The sequence below is a fragment of the Pipistrellus kuhlii genome, unplaced genomic scaffold, assembly GCF_014108245.1.
Source record: "Pipistrellus kuhlii isolate mPipKuh1 unplaced genomic scaffold, mPipKuh1.p scaffold_m20_p_22, whole genome shotgun sequence".
Taxonomy (NCBI): Eukaryota; Metazoa; Chordata; class Mammalia; order Chiroptera; family Vespertilionidae; genus Pipistrellus; species Pipistrellus kuhlii.
Genome location: NW_023425521.1, coordinates 3,873,332 through 3,890,081, shown reverse-complemented (window position 1 = coordinate 3,890,081; position 16,750 = coordinate 3,873,332). Strand labels below are relative to the sequence as shown.

General features: G+C 50.4%; 2 protein-coding genes across 3 annotated transcripts in view; one reads left to right on the top strand and one right to left on the bottom strand.

Annotated features, from left to right (window-relative positions):
* HIGD1B (HIG1 hypoxia inducible domain family member 1B) lies at nt 1-2,486 on the top strand. Its single transcript, XM_036450722.2, has 4 exons — nt 1-109; nt 912-1,061; nt 1,628-1,762; nt 2,348-2,486. Exons 2-4 carry the CDS (start codon nt 962-964, stop codon nt 2,410-2,412), a joined length of 300 nt encoding a protein of 99 aa, XP_036306615.1. The 5' UTR covers nt 1-109; nt 912-961; the 3' UTR covers nt 2,413-2,486.
* Nucleotides 2,487-3,195: 709 nt separating this feature from the next.
* EFTUD2 (elongation factor Tu GTP binding domain containing 2) overlaps nt 3,196-16,750 on the bottom strand; it is a 32,444-nt gene continuing 18,889 nt past the window's right edge. For both annotated transcript variants that reach the window (XM_036450713.2, XM_045586190.1), the window contains 18 exons: nt 16,500-16,624; nt 14,520-14,583; nt 14,095-14,185; nt 12,623-12,758; nt 11,385-11,512; nt 10,476-10,669; nt 9,429-9,540; nt 8,918-9,058; nt 8,132-8,233; nt 7,089-7,171; nt 6,348-6,434; nt 5,987-6,113; nt 5,700-5,787; nt 5,033-5,151; nt 4,855-4,949; nt 4,247-4,400; nt 3,973-4,080; nt 3,196-3,652 (listed from right to left, as the gene is read on the bottom strand). In XM_036450713.2, coding sequence (XP_036306606.1) covers nt 3,557-3,652; nt 3,973-4,080; nt 4,247-4,400; nt 4,855-4,949; nt 5,033-5,151; nt 5,700-5,787; nt 5,987-6,113; nt 6,348-6,434; nt 7,089-7,171; nt 8,132-8,233; nt 8,918-9,058; nt 9,429-9,540; nt 10,476-10,669; nt 11,385-11,512; nt 12,623-12,758; nt 14,095-14,185; nt 14,520-14,583; nt 16,500-16,624 — 2,050 coding nt within the window. In that variant the 3' untranslated portion in view covers nt 3,196-3,556. The remainder of the gene's footprint in view (nt 3,653-3,972; nt 4,081-4,246; nt 4,401-4,854; nt 4,950-5,032; nt 5,152-5,699; nt 5,788-5,986; nt 6,114-6,347; nt 6,435-7,088; nt 7,172-8,131; nt 8,234-8,917; nt 9,059-9,428; nt 9,541-10,475; nt 10,670-11,384; nt 11,513-12,622; nt 12,759-14,094; nt 14,186-14,519; nt 14,584-16,499; nt 16,625-16,750) is intronic.

Below are 16,750 nucleotides of genomic sequence, written 5' to 3'. Positions count from 1 at the left end.
TGCTTCCCTGACCCCGTAGTGGCAGCTTCATCTTCAGCTCTTGGCCAGTTCAAAACAGACGCTGAGCTCTGGCCCGGCTGCTTAGTCCACCTTCAGGCCATCTGCTGCGGTAAGCACAGCATGCTGAGACCTATAGGACCAAAGGTTGCTGCTCCTCGGGGAGAGGAGGGATGGCGAGGTATAGAAGTTGCCTAAAGCAGGGAGTTGTTTCATGATTAGACTTAGGAAGCAGCCCACAGGCAGAACCCCTGGTTTAAGGACCAGGCCTCTGGGACTCCATTTAAGTTGTGATCAGAGCAGGCATTTACAGGTGTTAGCAAGTGGAACAATAGGATCACCAGCCCAGGGGTGGAGGCAGGGGTTGGTATTTGCAAAGGACATGGTAAGAGTTGGAAACGGGAGCAGCTCAGGGACGAGCATTTGTTCCGTGAGTATTGTCTCAAACGTATGCTCAAGTATACACAAATCCAGGTCCAATTATTTTAGTCTCCGGCTCTGGTGATTGGGTAGCCACCGCAGTCTGGGATGGCTCTGGTTCCCTGGGGCCAGATCCTGCTCTGTAGATCCCTCAGGAGTAACTGTCACAAACTCAAGACGAGGGGGGCTTGGGGGTGTCCCCAAGGCTCAAGGCCTTTTTGTCCCACCCTCATCTGTGGATTTTTCCAGCTGCTTTTCTTGACCCAAGGATGATACCCATAGGGATGCAGATGGGGGAAAGGGAAGCAGAGAAAACTGAAGTCAGAACGAGCTAGGGAAGAGAGATACTGAGATGGAGAAATGGTGCTAGTGGTCCAGCCATCTGAAACAGGTTTTTTTTAAAAAAGTAGTGGCTCTGTAGGGAATGGTGAGGTCTCCTTTCCACCCCAAACTGAGGAGCACTGGAGTCCTGAGTGTGGGGTGCCTCCTTCTAGGACTGGGCTGAAGCCTGGGGACCCTGCTGCCAACATCTGGGGGCAGGATCATGTCTGCTAACAAAGGCTGGTGGGTGCCACCCCAAGGTGAAGACAGCGTGTCTGATAAGTTCCTGAGGAAGACCAGGGAGTCTCCACTGGTGCCTATAGGTGAGTGGGGAAAGGAAGGGATGGGAGCATGAAGGGGCCTCTTAGAGAACATCTCTCCTGTCCTGCCCACTGAACAATTGTCAGCTAGAAGAGTTAGCAGTAGCAGAGGGGCCAGAAGACAAAGGGGCACCACCTTACAATGAAATGAGGGCGTCTGGATGGGTGGAGGTGGCGGCCACCTGATTGCACGGGGCATCTGGAAACACAATGTCAGGAGGGGAAGGAGCCGTTTGGGCTCCCTTGTCTTCCTTCCTCTAGTCTAGGCCCTGGGAAGGCAGGAAAGCAGCTGTATCAGATGTGGGAGCCAACGGTGGTCAGAGAAGGGCCCGGAGCAGACCTAATGGGGTGGGCGAGTCCTGATGATGGGCTATTTGCAGGTGGGGAAAGGGAGTCATTGGAGGGAGGCAGCTACTTGGGAAACACCATCCAGAGGAAAACTCAGTCGTCTGGGAACCCTCCCACCCCCAGCAAAGCAGCTGTTCATCCGGATGCCAGTCTTCCCAGTGTCTCTTGTCAAGTGATGAGCTTGGTAGATGAGGTCCAGAGGTCATGTTCTCTGACTACAGGCTTAGGAGGCTGCTTAGTGGTGGCAGCATACAGGATTTACCGGCTGAAGGCTCGTGGCTCCACCAAGATGTCCATACACCTGATTCATACCCGCGTGGCAGCGCAGGCCTGTGCTGTGGGCGCCATCATGCTAGGTGAGTTCTGGCAGTTAAGGGACCATGGTTTCAGGCCCTACTCCCTACACAGGCTCCATACCCAGTCTGTGGTGAAACCCCCAAGCAGAGACATTTTCAGGGTTCCGTTTAATCTCCTGTCCCAGGCCTGTGGGGACAATATGATCTGTCTCATGACAGTTTGTCCTAGAGGCGAGAAAAACCATGCCACAAATCAGAGGCTGAATTTCTCTCCCTCTCTGGATCAAAAGGCAGGCAGCTCCTTACCAGCTGTATGACAGTGGACAAATCCCTCTCCCCGATCCCTGGTTTCCCCATGTAACGTAATGACCACCTCTGGCTTGCCTGTATCACAGGTTGCAGAGAGGTTTCTTAGTGAGAAATGCACTTGTAACGCTTTGCAAATTGCCAGAAGGGTTGTCCCCAGGCTGTGTGGTCAGGTGCTTGGAGCAGCTGCTAAGCCCCAGGGCAGAAAGCTGAGCCCTCAAGGGAAGGGCTGGAGCCAGACCCTGGGGCTCGGCCATTGTTACTCCCCTCTGGGGCACCCGGGAATCAGAGGGGTGAAGGCTTCGATGCTAAGGGGTATTTTCTTTCTCCCTCACACAGGAGCTGTGTACACCATGTACAGAGACTATATCAAGAGAGCAACACAGGATGCGGGGGAGAAGTAGGTTTCTACAGCAAGGGCAGTCAGACCCTCACGTCAATCCCTGGTATGTTCCTAATAAAGGAATTTTGCAGAAAATCGAGTCTCTTCTTCGCCTGGGAGAGAAGATGAAGGGATTGGCAGTGGCTGGTGGGGGAGCTCAGAGCAAAGGGTTGGGGATCAGAGTTGTGGCCCTGAACTTCAGGGCAACAGAAACTCTCAGGGGGGCAGAGAGAGGTGCAGGAGACCTCTGATCCCAGAAACCCAACAATTTCCGAGCCAGCTCAGGCCCGCCTAGAAAAACATGGTGGACAGGACGCCAGGAATGGAGTGGGGCATTAATAGCCTCCATGCTCACGGGAACAATGGATTAAAAGGCTGCTTCCCTGCCCCGACCGGTTTGGCTCAGTGGATAGAGCATTGGGCTGTGGACTGAAAAATCCCAGGTTCGATTCCAGTGGAGGGCATACACCTTGGTTGCAGGCTCAATCCCCAGTAGGGACCATGCAGGAGGCAGCTGATCAATGTTTCTTTCTCTTATCGATGTTTCTAACTCTCTATCTCTCTCCCTACTTCTCTGTAAAAAAAAAAAAAAAAAAGTCAATAAAAATATATTAAAAATAAATAAATAAATAAATAAAAGGCTGCTTCCCTGGAGACCCAGACAGGAAGTAGGCTGCAGCTGGAAGCAGAGGCAGTGAAGCCTCATGGGAGACGACATAGATTTAGAACCCAAGGGCCAGGACTGGACTGTGCTGGAGGAGAGGGGGTGGAGGGGGGGCGGGGATGAAAGCAACAGAGAAAGGCAGAGGTTAGAATGTTCTGTTCACTTATAAACCATGTCTAAGGTCAGACTTGTAAAAAAAATTCCATGTAAATTCTGAGGACAGGGCCTCCTGGGGTTAAACATTTTCATCCCCTCCTCCTTCCCTGAGCCAAACTCCTCTCTGTTCCCCGGGAATGGAGCCAGGCACAGGCCACAGAAGAAACCAGGAGGCCGAATGGGCCTCCTGCACTGGGCTCTGGGTTGGAGGCTCTTGGGCTGTCCAGGACGGCCACAGCAGCTCCCACACACGCTGACAACATGGAGTCCAAGTCACATGAGGCCCCCGCTTCCAGTCCAGGGTGCAGCCCACTGCAGGGAGCAGGAGCTGCTGGGGTCCTGGCGTTCACATGGGGTAATTGAGCACAACATCTTGCTTGGCGAGCTCCAGCAACATAGGATCGTCGAAGAACTTGCTGATGCTCACGTCTTCACTCAGGCCCTGCAGAGGGTGGGGCAAATGAAAGAATGAGTCCTGTGTGGTGTCTGAATGAGGTGGGGGCCACCTGAGACCTGTGGCTGAGCAGGAAGCCGGTGGTGGTGGGGGATGGACTGTTAGCCAGGCTGTTTCGGAAGCCCAGCCTTTAGGGCTTTGTCACTGGGGAGCAGGTCTGGCTGCCTGAGGCCTGTGCAGACTGCATCTCTATGCGGTTCAGTAAACTGCCGAGTCTTTGGGAGAAAGGTCCAAGAGTGAGAAAGATAAAACTCCTGCTGAAACCCGCGGGGGCTGAGGGGTGGTGACAGGTCTGAGGGCACACGCACCTTTCTACGACGGGTTTTGATCATGAATTCCCGGGCCAGGTGAGGAGCTGGCTGTGGCTCCAAGGGGCGGATGACAATGCTCTTATCCAGAGGATCCCCAGGAACAATCTGAAAGGCAAAGGGGTTTCAGAGGGTCCAGGCACACCTCTATTTGGGTCTGGAAGCAGGACTCGCTTGGAGGAGGTTGGAAAATCTATCAGGACTTGGAAGGGAAACAGGTCATAAACTTGTACAGGTGGGAGGCCAAGTCGGCCAGCCCGCACCATTTCCTCACCTGCCAATGGTGAAAGACAGACAAGGAAAAGGCCTGCCCCTGGGTGTGAGTCCGCAGGTCAGTCTCAAAGCCAAAGGAGTCGATAGCCGGGATGAAAGCTTTGATGGTGTAGAGAGGGGAGCCTGGAATGGGTGCATCCTGAGTCACGTGCCCCCTGAGACAACACAAAGGCCGAGTCAAAAGCAGAGGAACAATCTGCCCTCAAATATACCCCAAACCAGGATTACCGTAAAAGCAAGCATGACTGTGAATGCACTGCAGGAGACAGAAGGGGCTGGGGACCTCAGCCTAACACCCTGTGGAGGCCAAAGCGGCAGCAACCTCTGGGCCAGAGTGGGAACGTTGATGCCTAAGGTTTTATAGATATTCCCACCACGACGCACTGCAGGACTTTCCCCAGGAGCTCTCTGGGGAGGGCTGCCCAATAAGAAATCTCAAATCTTAATCTGCAGGAAAGCTGGGGACTTCCTCATTCCTATTCTTACTTCCTTCTGAAAAAAAACAGGCTCATTAGATTTCAGGAGTGGAGAGCGTGGGAGGCTGGTCCCTCCATGGTAGCCGAGTGCCTTCCTGCTCGTCCTGAGTCTCCCTAACGTGCGGGTGCTCACCTGCGCCGGGCCAGGACGGTATACACAGCGGAGACACAATCCGCAGGCGCCTGGACCTCTACGAAGTAGTAAGGCTCCATGAGGCGAGGCGTGGCCTGCGACAGAGCAACAAGGGGATGCTCAGCTCGGGGGAGGCGGAGGACTCGCGCCCCGGAGGAGCAGAGCCCCTCGCGCTCACCATGAGGAAGGCGGAATAGACAACTCTCCTGGCCGTGGGGATGATCTGGCCGCCGCCGCGGTGCAGGGGCTCCTGGGCAACCACTGCATCTAGGATCTTAAACTTGACATTTCGGATCACTGAAAAGGAGATGGACAGCTGATTAGGGAGTGGCTCATGGCCAAGCAGCAAGGAGCCTCTTGTAGCTCTACAGCTATCTTGCGGCCACAAAAGGTACAAAATGGCCCTACAGATGGGCATTCTGATAGGGCACGCCAGGCCTGGAGCGAAGAGCTCAGCAGTCAAGCATACGTTTAGTGTTTGTTTCAGACACTGTAAGTTCCCCTAGAAGTTTATGTGCTTCTTCTGCAGACATTTAATTATTTTTTGATATAGAATAAATTCTAGGAATTGAATATTTATTCCCATTTCAGTCCAATCCCATTCTTTTGATACAGCTCCTCAAACTTCTTCCTTCTCAGGAATGAGGAACAAATGTCAACCTAGAAATGACTTCATCTGTAGGCCGTACTAAGTGGCAGTAAAGGATAGGGAGGGAGAGGCAGGAAACAGGCTGGGGACGTGGGACGGCCCTGCCAGGTCCCAATGATAAGCCGACCACCTCCTACACAGGAGCAAGGGCCCTAGAGGACTGAGGTGGGGGAGGCGGAGACACTGGTAGACTTACACTCATCACAGAGGGGTCCCTCCCTGGTTCCCCACTGGAAACCTTGAACAATGCTGTCCTTCACTGAGCCAAGAAGAGCCTTGTCCACCTGCGCAGAACAGAAGGGTTCTTCAGTAGTGAGCCTGGCAAGAGCCAAAGAGTTTAGAGGGAGGAGAAGGCAGGAACGCTGGTGAGAGGATATTCCCCTTCACCAGAAGACACAAAATACGTTCAGGGAAAAAAGAACACTTTGCAGTGTCTTCCACTTGAGCTAACAGACCATCACAAGGCTCCCATCAGTTCTGTACCTCAGAAGGCAGGGTGTCATCCACCAGGATGTTGGGGCCGGTGGCATCAGGGCCAAAAGCCCAGATGGAACGGGCAGCCAGCAGATCCCAATCGTACTTGGTTTGAAAGAACTCTCCCAGCTTCTTCCTGGGGAAGGAGGAGACAACAGAGGGCTCAGCCAGCTCTGTGACTGACTCCTGGGCTATGGATCCTGCCTCTCTGGAGACAGTCACCCCTCCCCACCCACACTGTGCCCAGGACAATAGCAGAGTGGGAGAAAAGAATCACATCCCAGAAGAATGTGGGCTATTAGACCAACAGGTAAGTTACGGCGCCCTGCCCTGTCTCCCTTTAGCCCTGGAATGAGAGCTGTGTTCTCGCCTGTTCCACGTGATCTGGACCACCTCATTCTCGATGTCCTCAGCGAGGCCCTTTTCAAGAGGCTCAGCAATCATGGTGATCTTGTTCCTAGTCAGAGAGGAAATGAGTAACGAGGTGGGTGAGCAGGACTAGCAAGGGTCATTTCTAAGAAAAGGGTGACAAAGTTACAGATAAGGCAATGACATCAGTGAAAACCACAGGAGTAGAGCCAAAAGAGCTTATCTTTTTTCTCTCTTTAGAATCTACTTCTCTCTCTCTCTTTTTTAAAAATATATTTTTATTTGTTTCAGAGAGGAAGGGAGAGGGAGAAACTTCAATGATGATAATCAATGATTGGCTGCCTCCTGTATGCCCCACACCGGGGATTGAGCCCATAACCCGGCCATGTGCCCTTGACCGGAATTGAACCCAGGACCCTTCAGTATGCAGGCCAACGCTCTACCACTGAGCCAAACCAGCTAGGGTGAATCTATCACTCTTTATGAAAGTAAGGTTTGGGGCAGCATTTATATAGAAAGGAGAAGTGACAATTGCAAGTCATCCTGGCATAGAAAGTCTTATGGCAAAGGACTCCATAGATCATGTCCACAGGCAAATGGATCAGAGGCCTGGGCTAAAACTCAATATGCTAAGCACCCCATTCCAAGACTGCGGGGTCTCTATTTCCAGAGTTTGTGACTGTGGTGGAGTTGGTGGGGAGGGAAGAGTGTCGGTCCAAGGACACAACGACCCCCAGCTTACTTCTTATTGGGTGTTTCAGCAAAGCACTTGAGAGAGGATGTTTCTACCACAGTCTCACAGAAGGTGACAACAGGGTCAGCCACCTGATGGGAAACAAGATAAATTACTAGGCAAGGTCTCACTTTGTTGGAAGGATGACCTCCTGCTAAAGGGGATTCTGAGGGCCCCATGACATTACCTCTGTGAGAAGCCCCCTTGTTAATCAGCATCAGTGACAAATACAATAGCAGGCTAAGTCACCATCACTAAGAAGCCTGAGAAAACTTAGTGTAGTGCGGTATCTATGTTCTGGAGTCAAAAATACAAGGGATCAAATCCAGTTCTGAATTATGGTGTTCCAAGGCATCCTTCACCATCCATCTAGCCGCCCCTCCATCATTCATTGACACCATTCCCCAGGCTCCCTCCACCATTCACTGAAATCACCCTGTAGGGTCTGTCAGAGCTGGTACTAGAGACCGCCTGGGGAATATCCCTTCTGTTCTCAACCTGGACTTCTCCCTGAAGCTCCCACTGGCCCTGGCCTGTTCCTGGGAAACCCAGTACCTTATATATAATAGCACCAGCCCTGGGCACACCAGTAGAAGAATCTAAGAGGGGTACTTATCCTAGAGGGTACTCATTCCCATCACCCTACGGCCTTGGAGAAAATGTGTCTCTCAACTGGGACACTGAGGCCATGACGGGGCAGTTTAACTGAGGGGCTGTGTCAAGGTTTGACAATGAATCCAGGAGAGCCAGGCCCCACTCTCACCTTGAAACCATACACTCTGAGCCTTAATGACCACAGACAAATTAATTGTCCAACTTTTTTTTTTTTTTTTAAACAAATGACCAAGAATAACTTTGGCTTGGGAGCACTGACTTTAAACACATGACACTGAGAATAACCCTGCAAAAGGGGGCAAACCAGATCTCAAATACCTTCCTATCATGCTTTTCTGAAACCCATCTAGCATTTAGTTGCTTTAAAATCAGCCTGGAGCTATGAGCCATGCCTCCCAGCCAGGCAGGCACTCAAGAAAGAACGGGCTGCTCTTTACCTTGATGTCTATCTCCGAGTACATCTTCCGCAAGTCATGCATCACACAGTCCAGGTAGAGCTCCCCGGTCCCCAGAATCACGTGCTCGCCAGACTCCTCCACCTGAAACACAACAGCCCTCTGCTCACAGCCTGGACTCTATGGTGCCAGCAACAGCAGACAGACCAGAGTCAAGGCTGGGACCCGGGAGGAGGTGCCTGGATCCACTATCATACACGGCCTCTGCTCCCGGTCGCTTCCAGTCTCTTCAAGAAGGATGAGTGACCTATGAGGAAGTCCCCAAGACCCCGGATCACCCAGGACAGTGCTCCTGGATGTGAGGAGGTCACCAATTTTACCACCATCTTATAAATTTAGGGAAAACCATGCCCTGTGTCTGGGGACATAAGCTGACCTTTTTTTTTTTAGAGCTGACCAATTACAACTACTCAGAAAGGTATGCTGGCAGGCTCGAGAATGTAGAAGGGTCAGGGTGACTCACTTTTTCCTCTCAATTTTCTGGAAAATTAATTCAAAGTGTACTCTAGAAGAAACATCTCTTTCCTATCTATACACTTGTGAAAACTGCGCGAGCGTGCGTGCGCGCATGCACACACACACACACACCCCTCCCCCACCCACAAACACGGGTCTCATCCTGTCTTTAAATGACAGCAACAGGGATTAAGTCCTGATACAGGCTGTTGGAAGCAGCAAATCAGAGGCACCTGATGGACACAAAGCAGTAGGCAGCACAGGCCACTTAGCTGGGGCGAGGAGGGCTGGTAGCTGCAGGCCTCGGCCTACCTTGGTGGTGAGGGACGGGTAGCTCTTGTTGACCTTGCGCAGGCCGTCCAGCATCTTGGGCAGCTCTGAGGGGTTGACTGGCTCCACAGCAATCTTGATAACAGATGTGGTGTTGAACTTCAAGGGCCGGAAAATCTGAGCCTGAGATCCAAAATGCAGAGGAGTGAGGGCACCTGGCCTGAGTAGGCGCACAAAGTGTGGACTTAAGAGAGAACTAAGGACCTATTAGGAAGAGACTCTTCTCCAATCAAGAGCCTCCGGGCTGCTTGAGGCAACCTGAAGGGCCATTTATTGCTGTGTATTTTGGCAGAGCAGAGAGAAGGGAAAGAATAAAAGGCATTCCTTCTGATTCCTAGCACCTGAGCAGAGGCTCCAGGGAGATTCCAGCAGGCTCAGATCTATATAGAAGGCTGAGCCTGGGAACCAGGAAATGGCAGAGACTCTGGGTTAGTTCCCTGCTGGCTCTGCTGCTTATCACTCATGTGTGCTGTGGCATCGTGAGAAACTTTACCTCCTCATTGCCTCGGGGTTCGGTTATGGTTGCCGTCTTCACGATCGGTTGATCAACACCTTCAATCAGAACCCAGTTGCCAGCAGGAACGCGGTTCACCTCAATGTGGTACCTGAAGCAACAGCCAATAAGCAGTGATGATTGGGCAGAATATTGATTTCATTAAGATGTACCAGTGCCTGCTGTGTGCCAGGCCCTGAGCCAGGAGCAGCGGTCAGCCGAACAGATACTTTCTATTATAGCAGGGAGGGCAGCAATAAACAATCAGTCACATGACCACACATATATGTAGTTACAAACTGGTAAGTGCTATGAAAGTACAAGGGACTAAGAGAGGATAAGACAGGAAAACCTAATTCCCGTTGGATGTTGGTGGTAAGCAAGCGCTCTCAAAAGCATGGGATGGAAGGAGACGCCAAAGCACCACAGAACATAGTGCAGCTGTCCCAGCCCTTCAATGTCCTTCTGCCTCCTAGTGAACGGGGTGGATTGGAGGAGGGAAAGGGGCCTCGGCGAGGCACAGCGGCCACATGAGGAACAGGACTGCCCAGTTCTGCTTCCTAGCTGGGATGCTACATTTAGGAGCCGGCAAGCTACCCAGAGGCCCAGGCTAAATATTATTCTGCAGGTGAAGACACTACAGGAATCCAGCAAAGTCTTCTCTCTCGGTTCAAGAATAATCAGTGGAGGGTGGGAAACAATTTCTTTTGGGAAGAAACATAACAGTTGTGACTCAAGAAACACAGAAGAGGAAGAGGGGATTAAGATGAGTAAAAACAGAAATGCTGTTACAAAAGTTCATGTAAGCCATCCAGATACAAAGCGAGGCTCTTGGCGTTATCCCAACAATAGCTGCGCTTTGGCCCTAGCAACGCTGGGTAGAAAGAACTAGAAGGCAATAGATCTGCTGAGGGAGGGGCAGCTTAGCCCCTGCTGGAGGGAGCCAGGCAGCAACGGTGTTTCCAGGGAGGACCACCCCTTGCAGGGGCTTGGGGCAGTTCCAGTATGGCGGACAAGCAGGCCCCTAGAGGCCGCGGTTGGCAGTACCTGGCCACAGAGATCCAAAGGCGACCCACGGTGCATATCTGGGAGTCTTCCTCATCCTCCAGAGTGTAGTTCTCCCCCAGCACCTTCACCGGCTGCCCGGCATGGATGGTACCACTTAGCACCCGGCCAAAGGCGTGAAACTGAACTCCGTCATCTGTGCTGTACATCTTGGTCGTGTGGCACATCAGGGGACCCTGGAGGAGGGGACAGAGTGCAGCCAGGTAAGTACCACTGCCTCCGCCTCCCCTCCCTGCAATGCCATGAGCTCTATGAGGAGGCAGTGCAGGCCTAGATGTGGCGACCTCCTAGGAAAATTCCAATCATGCTTTCCCCTGCTTATTAATAGGTGTCAAAGGCATAAGAGAAAGAAACTATTTTCCTCCCCGCCTCCCCTCTGGAAATAGGGAAAAAAAAGCAGGTTTAGGATGGCCGATTGGCACTGTTAACTTGCAAGATTATAAAACGAATTTGCGCCCCTAGTTTCCTCCAAAGATGTAACTCACAACTCTCAATTGGCTGAGAGTTCATGCTGAGAAACTGGACTGCTGGCGGAATGACTGGGAAAGTTTTAGAAAAGCCAGGGCTGACCAGATTAGCAACCATTTGTTGAATCTTTAACAACTGGTAGGCACCATAACACTTTCTTAATCTTACTTAATCCTCATAATGACCACACATATTATTATCCTCATTTCTCAGATCAAGACCCTCAGGCTGGGAAAGACTGAAAATGTTGCCAAAATCCTATCATTAGCAGCAGTAACACCAGGCTTTGCACTCAGGTCTGTCTGTGCTCCGGTGGAGGGGCAAGCAGAAAAGGGGGAAGAAGGCGTTATTACTCCAGGAACCAGAAAGCACTATCCCTGCCCAGGGGGGAAGAATCAGAGTCGGGGAGCCACATGCCCTTACATCAGGGTCACAGTCGCTCATGGCCTCGCCGAGGTCGGAGTCCACGCCGCCGGTGTAAGTGTGCTCGATCTTGGGCTTGGCGCCCACCTTCGGAGAAGGGATGTGCTGCACACACATGTCCACAAAGCCTGCGGAGGAGAGAAGGCCGTTATTCCACACCCTCACGGGGGGGAAGAGGGCTGAGCGGTGACGTATTCCTCCACTCACGACACTATGATTTTAGGGGAAGTGATACCCTATTTTCTGGGCGTGTGATGCTAAAAGGCTGGAGTCACACTGGTGCCAGGAAGCACAAGCAGCAGCTCTCAGTGATTCCTTGGAACTCAGCTGACAAAGATTTTCCAGTATGGAAAATTTTATTGAATATAAGCACTCACTGCACACTTACACGAAACAGTAAGCACCCCATCTCTTCCCCTTTGGCAAACACTGCATATGTTTCTGTTCAGTAAATTATCCTGGTTTTCTAACAGTCAATAAGTCATGCAAAAAAGACGCTCCATTAGCACCTTGGGGTAGGCATATCTGTTTTTAGTGGGGTCTCCCATGTTCGACCGAGGGCCAGCCCAGAATGACTATTCAAATGATGCACTCTGCAGACTCAGACACCTATGTCGCACTAGACTCAGACTCAAGAAATGGCTGAGGGGCCTCTTTGCCATCATCTTTCCCTCTCCTTTATTTTACAGATGAGAAATGAGTCAGAGAATGACTGGCCCCGGGTCATCCTATGGAAGAGCAGGATCAAGACTTAGGTCTATTATTAACCAGTCCATGTCACCTGCCTTTTTTGTAACTAAAATACAGAAGAGACAAGCTCGGGGGAAAGAGAATTCTGAGTCTACAAACTGTCTCCCATGCCCTCTTCCCACTATTGCACATCATCGACGAGTCCACTCCTAACTGTCCCTGGAAAAAGCACCTCAGTACCTGTTTCCCATTTCCTTTACTTGCACATTTCTGCTTCCCCATTCCCTTTACTTGCATGTTCCTGCTTCCATAGTTTCTTTACTTGCATGTTCCTCTTGGTAGGGAAATGTAATTGCTTTTGCTTCCCAAGACAGAATTCTTGGTACCACCAACTAAAGAAAGCAGCGAGGAAAACCCAGATGCTCTGTATCCCGACCTTATTTTAAAGCCTCAGATCTTTTACCCACTGTGGGTTAGGGAAAAGTTCCCATGACACGTGGCAGGACATCATGATAGTGGCGTTAAGGGGGCCATGAGCTCTTTAGTACCTGTGAATTCGCCAAAGAACTTCTTGCAGACCAGCCTGAGCAGGGGGCGGATGTTCAGCTTTAGCTCCTCCTTGGTTAGGTGGATGCCAAGCTCGTCCAGGGTCCTCGGGAGGCTGGTGTCCACATCCCCCACAACCTGTGACAATACCAGACACATCAGCTGTGGTGACAGCCCCGCTGTGTGCTATGGAGGAGAAGGGAAGGCTGCTGGGCAGTCTGAAGGGTAACTGCACTAGGTTCTTGTCTAAAGGGAGGGCACATGTATGTGATGTTTGTCAGATTGAACAGGAGGCACCAGACAGTTACAGACATGGGATGCTCCAGCAAAAAGAGTATAATGTAGCTTCAAGAAAACCTTTGGTACCAGCCCTTCAAACCAACCCTGGGTGAAGCAGGCTTGATTAAATGCCCACACCAGCCAATAAACCTGGAACTCTCAGATGGATTGTTATCAGTGCTGCCCCCTGGTGTCTGAAAAGCAGCATCTCATCCCACTCAGGCAATCCCTTATCCTCCCCTATTTAGAGACTTCTCAGATTGAGAGATCACTGCGCTGGAAGGAACCAAAAAAGGTCACCTAGCATTCCATCGCTGTCAGGGCAGGCCAAGCTAAACCATCCTCAGCAGACTCAAGGTCTCTACCAGACAGACTCTATAAATTTCTTTTATTAATCCATTCCAGCCTGACACAAGTATTTTTTTTTTTTTTTTTTTTTAGCACTAATAAACTTGAATCATGTTATTTTGGTCTTGTTGCTATGTTTTACTATTTTAAAGCTGGAACGACCACACACGTTTTGTGTTTATGCGTGTGTTCACTGTGCACAGTACTTACTCAACACTTGCATATTTTATAACTGTATGAAGTTTCTTGTACAAAATTATTACTTTTAGTTCTTTTAGGGAGCAAATTCATACAAACATAACATTATACTCTTTTCACTGGAGCATCCCATGTGTGTAACTGTCTGGTGCCTCCTGTTCAATCTGACAAACATCACATACATGTGCCCAGAGTCATTAAATCCCAGCCCATGCTGCCATTCTTCTAATGGCGGCAAAACACTTCATGTCGTGGGATGTACCGTAATTCATCTAATAGATTATCACTGAAGAACTTGTCACTGATTCCCACGTTTTAAATTTTTTTCTTATTGTTAAAATAATGCCATAACAAAGAAATATATATATAAATCTCCATAACTGAAATGATACGTTCTCAAGTGTCACGTTCTTTTAAACAGTCAAAATCTTTGCACAAATCTGTTTAGGCTGTGCCTTTCCTTCCTTTCGTACACTGCCCCTTCACTCTGAATCCAACAGCACTTAGAGGACCACAGTGTTCCAGAGCCAGAAGACTGGTGACCAGCCATCTGCGGACTCAGTAATACAAAGCTGAGCAGGTCAAGGGGCAGCAAGGAGTCCAAGTTCACCCGAAGGCAGACCTAACCCAGGTGGCCTGACACACTTGCCTGAGCGAGTATCTTATACAGGGGCTCCAAGATGAACTCCACGAAGCTCCTTTGGGAGCTGCTGGTTGGGGCCTTTTTGGTGAACTTTCGCCTAAAGATTAAAAAAAAAAAAAGTTACAGGTGGTCCAGGAAGATGACGATGGTGTCACCGACTTCCAGGGTGTATCTCCCAAGTTCTGAGCAAGAAATGTGTGTGTGAGAGCATAACATCTCCAGACTCCTGACGGCATATGGGTATTACTCTCATGAGCGCCTGCACTGAGCTGTAACAACCTCTCACCTGTTAGAGCTCATGAAACCAGCTCCCTTAGAGGAAACATGGTAGCTCACGTCTAAGAAAAAAGTAGGCTTTAATCTTCAGAACTCTGTCCTCACTACTGGGAAATGGATAACCCCTCTAGTGTCACTTCCCACACCCTACTTACGTCTTAGGGTTGAAGTAGATGTCACCCCAAAGTCTCTTAGCAAACTCCTGGTAGTTAATGTCACCTATAAGAGAACCATACAATTACAATCTACTTAGCAAAGCAAGCTATTATTCAAAATTTTCTTTCCGGTGCCACAGGTACCTTTCTAGCACCTTTATTTCCAAGGTCCAGACATGTCCTTCTACCCAGCAGGCAGACAAGGACACACAGACACAAGGACAAGGCTGGCCCAAAGCTGGCACGGCTATGCTGGAGCCAAATGAGCATCTATCTCCAGCAAGCAGAGCACTGAGCTGCAGACAAGGGTACAGTTTTTCTTCTTCCTTTGATGGAACAGGCTCAACTGCCTATATGTTATCCTCTGTCTGCACCTAAGCACCCTCCCTTCCAGAATGGAGCCCAATGGGTCTCGCCTTTCCTCCCGATCCACTGAAGCTCTATTCTGCTGCCAGTGAGGGCAACGTCCCAGCTGCAGCGTCACACTATGGCTCCGACTAGCCCCAAGCCTCCAGAAGGCAGATATCTAGCCCTCTGGAGAGAAAACAACAAAGCCAACCTTTGTCTCATCTTTTTAAAAAATATATTTTTATTGATTTCAGAGAGGAAAGGAGAGGGAGAGAGAGATATAGAAACCTCAATGATGAGAGAGAATCATTGCTCAAGCCCACAACCTGGGCATGTGCCCTGACTGGGAATTGAACTGTGACCTCCTGGTTCACAGGTTAACGCTCAACCATGGAGCCACATCTTTGTCTCATTTTTAAAAAAAAATAATATATTTATTGATTTTTTTTTTTACAGAGAGGAAGGGAGAGGGATAGAGAGCTAGAAACATCGATGAGAGAGAAACATCGATCAGCCGCCTCCTGAACACCCCCCCCCCCCCCCCCGGGATGTGCCTGCAAGCAAAGCACATGCCCTTGACCGGAATCGAACCTGGGACCCTACAGTCCATAGGCAGACGCTCTATCCACTGAGCCAAACCGGTTTCGGCTGCCCATTTTTTTCACAAGAGCAAGCATATGCACACACAGTGTGAGGCAGGACAGCTGACTGGCGGGAACAGAAACCCTGGCGCTCCAGCACCTGCCAGCTGTGAGACCTCTAACAGAGCCTCTCTCCTCAGCTCTGAAAACAGGATGGCAGCCTGGCCGTGTGGCTCAGTTGTTTGGATGTCATCCGTGCACCAAAAGATCTCAGATTTGATTCCCAGTCAAGTTTCATACCCAGGTAGTGGGTTCCACCCACAGTTGGGGCGCATATAGGAGGCAACTGACTGATGTTTCTCTCTCACACTGATGTTTTTCTACCTTCCTTTCTCTCTAAAATAAATAAATAAATAAATAAAATAAAAAAATCAATGGATACATATTTTTGGGTGAGGATTGAAAATAAAATAAAAACAGGGTGACAATGACCCTTCTAACGAAGTACAGAATTTGACACACGACCCAGGACATGGTGCCCAGTGGAATCTGAAGGAACTGGGGAGGCACAGAGGCAGAGGAGTGCAGGAGCCTCTTAGACGGGAAGCTACAAAATCATGCAACTGGGCATCCTGGCGGAGAATCGCCCGCACTGATGCATGGCCGTGAGTTCTTTCGTAGGTCCACAAAATTTCTACCTGCCTAGGCATGGCTGGAAAGCAGCTAGAACACTCCTAATGAGGGAGGCTTCCCCTCTGAGGAAGAGATATGAAAGGGCCTTGTGAGCGTACATAATTCCTCTAGGAGTCTTTTTCCTAAGGAGCCCTTTCTTCGTTCTTCCTAGTTACTTTCCTTGTTCTATTGTTTGGAAACCACTGAGCCTAAAGAAAGGGTCTAGGGCCGAAAAGCGCCTGAAAAGTGAGAATAACGGTTGACTGAATGCTCCCCCAACAGGGGCCTCTGGCATGACGCCAATCTCTAAACCATTCAGCGGGAAAGGCACACAGGCCTCTGGGGAAACTGGCGAGACAGACTGCCAGCCGGGGCTTACCGAACGTGTCGGCATAGATCTTGGCAAAGGAGCCCAGTGTGAAGCAGATGCTGTACTGGGAGCTGGAGAAGCAGACGTTGCCCAGGAGCGGGGACAGGATCAGGTTCTCATCAGTGGAATACATGCTGAAACAGAGACGGTCATGGGTGCACAGCCAGGCTGGCACACACCAACGGCCAAGGGCAGAGACTCAGCACCACAGCCGCTCTCCAGCCCTTGCCCTCTGATGGCGCTTACATAACAGTCAGCTT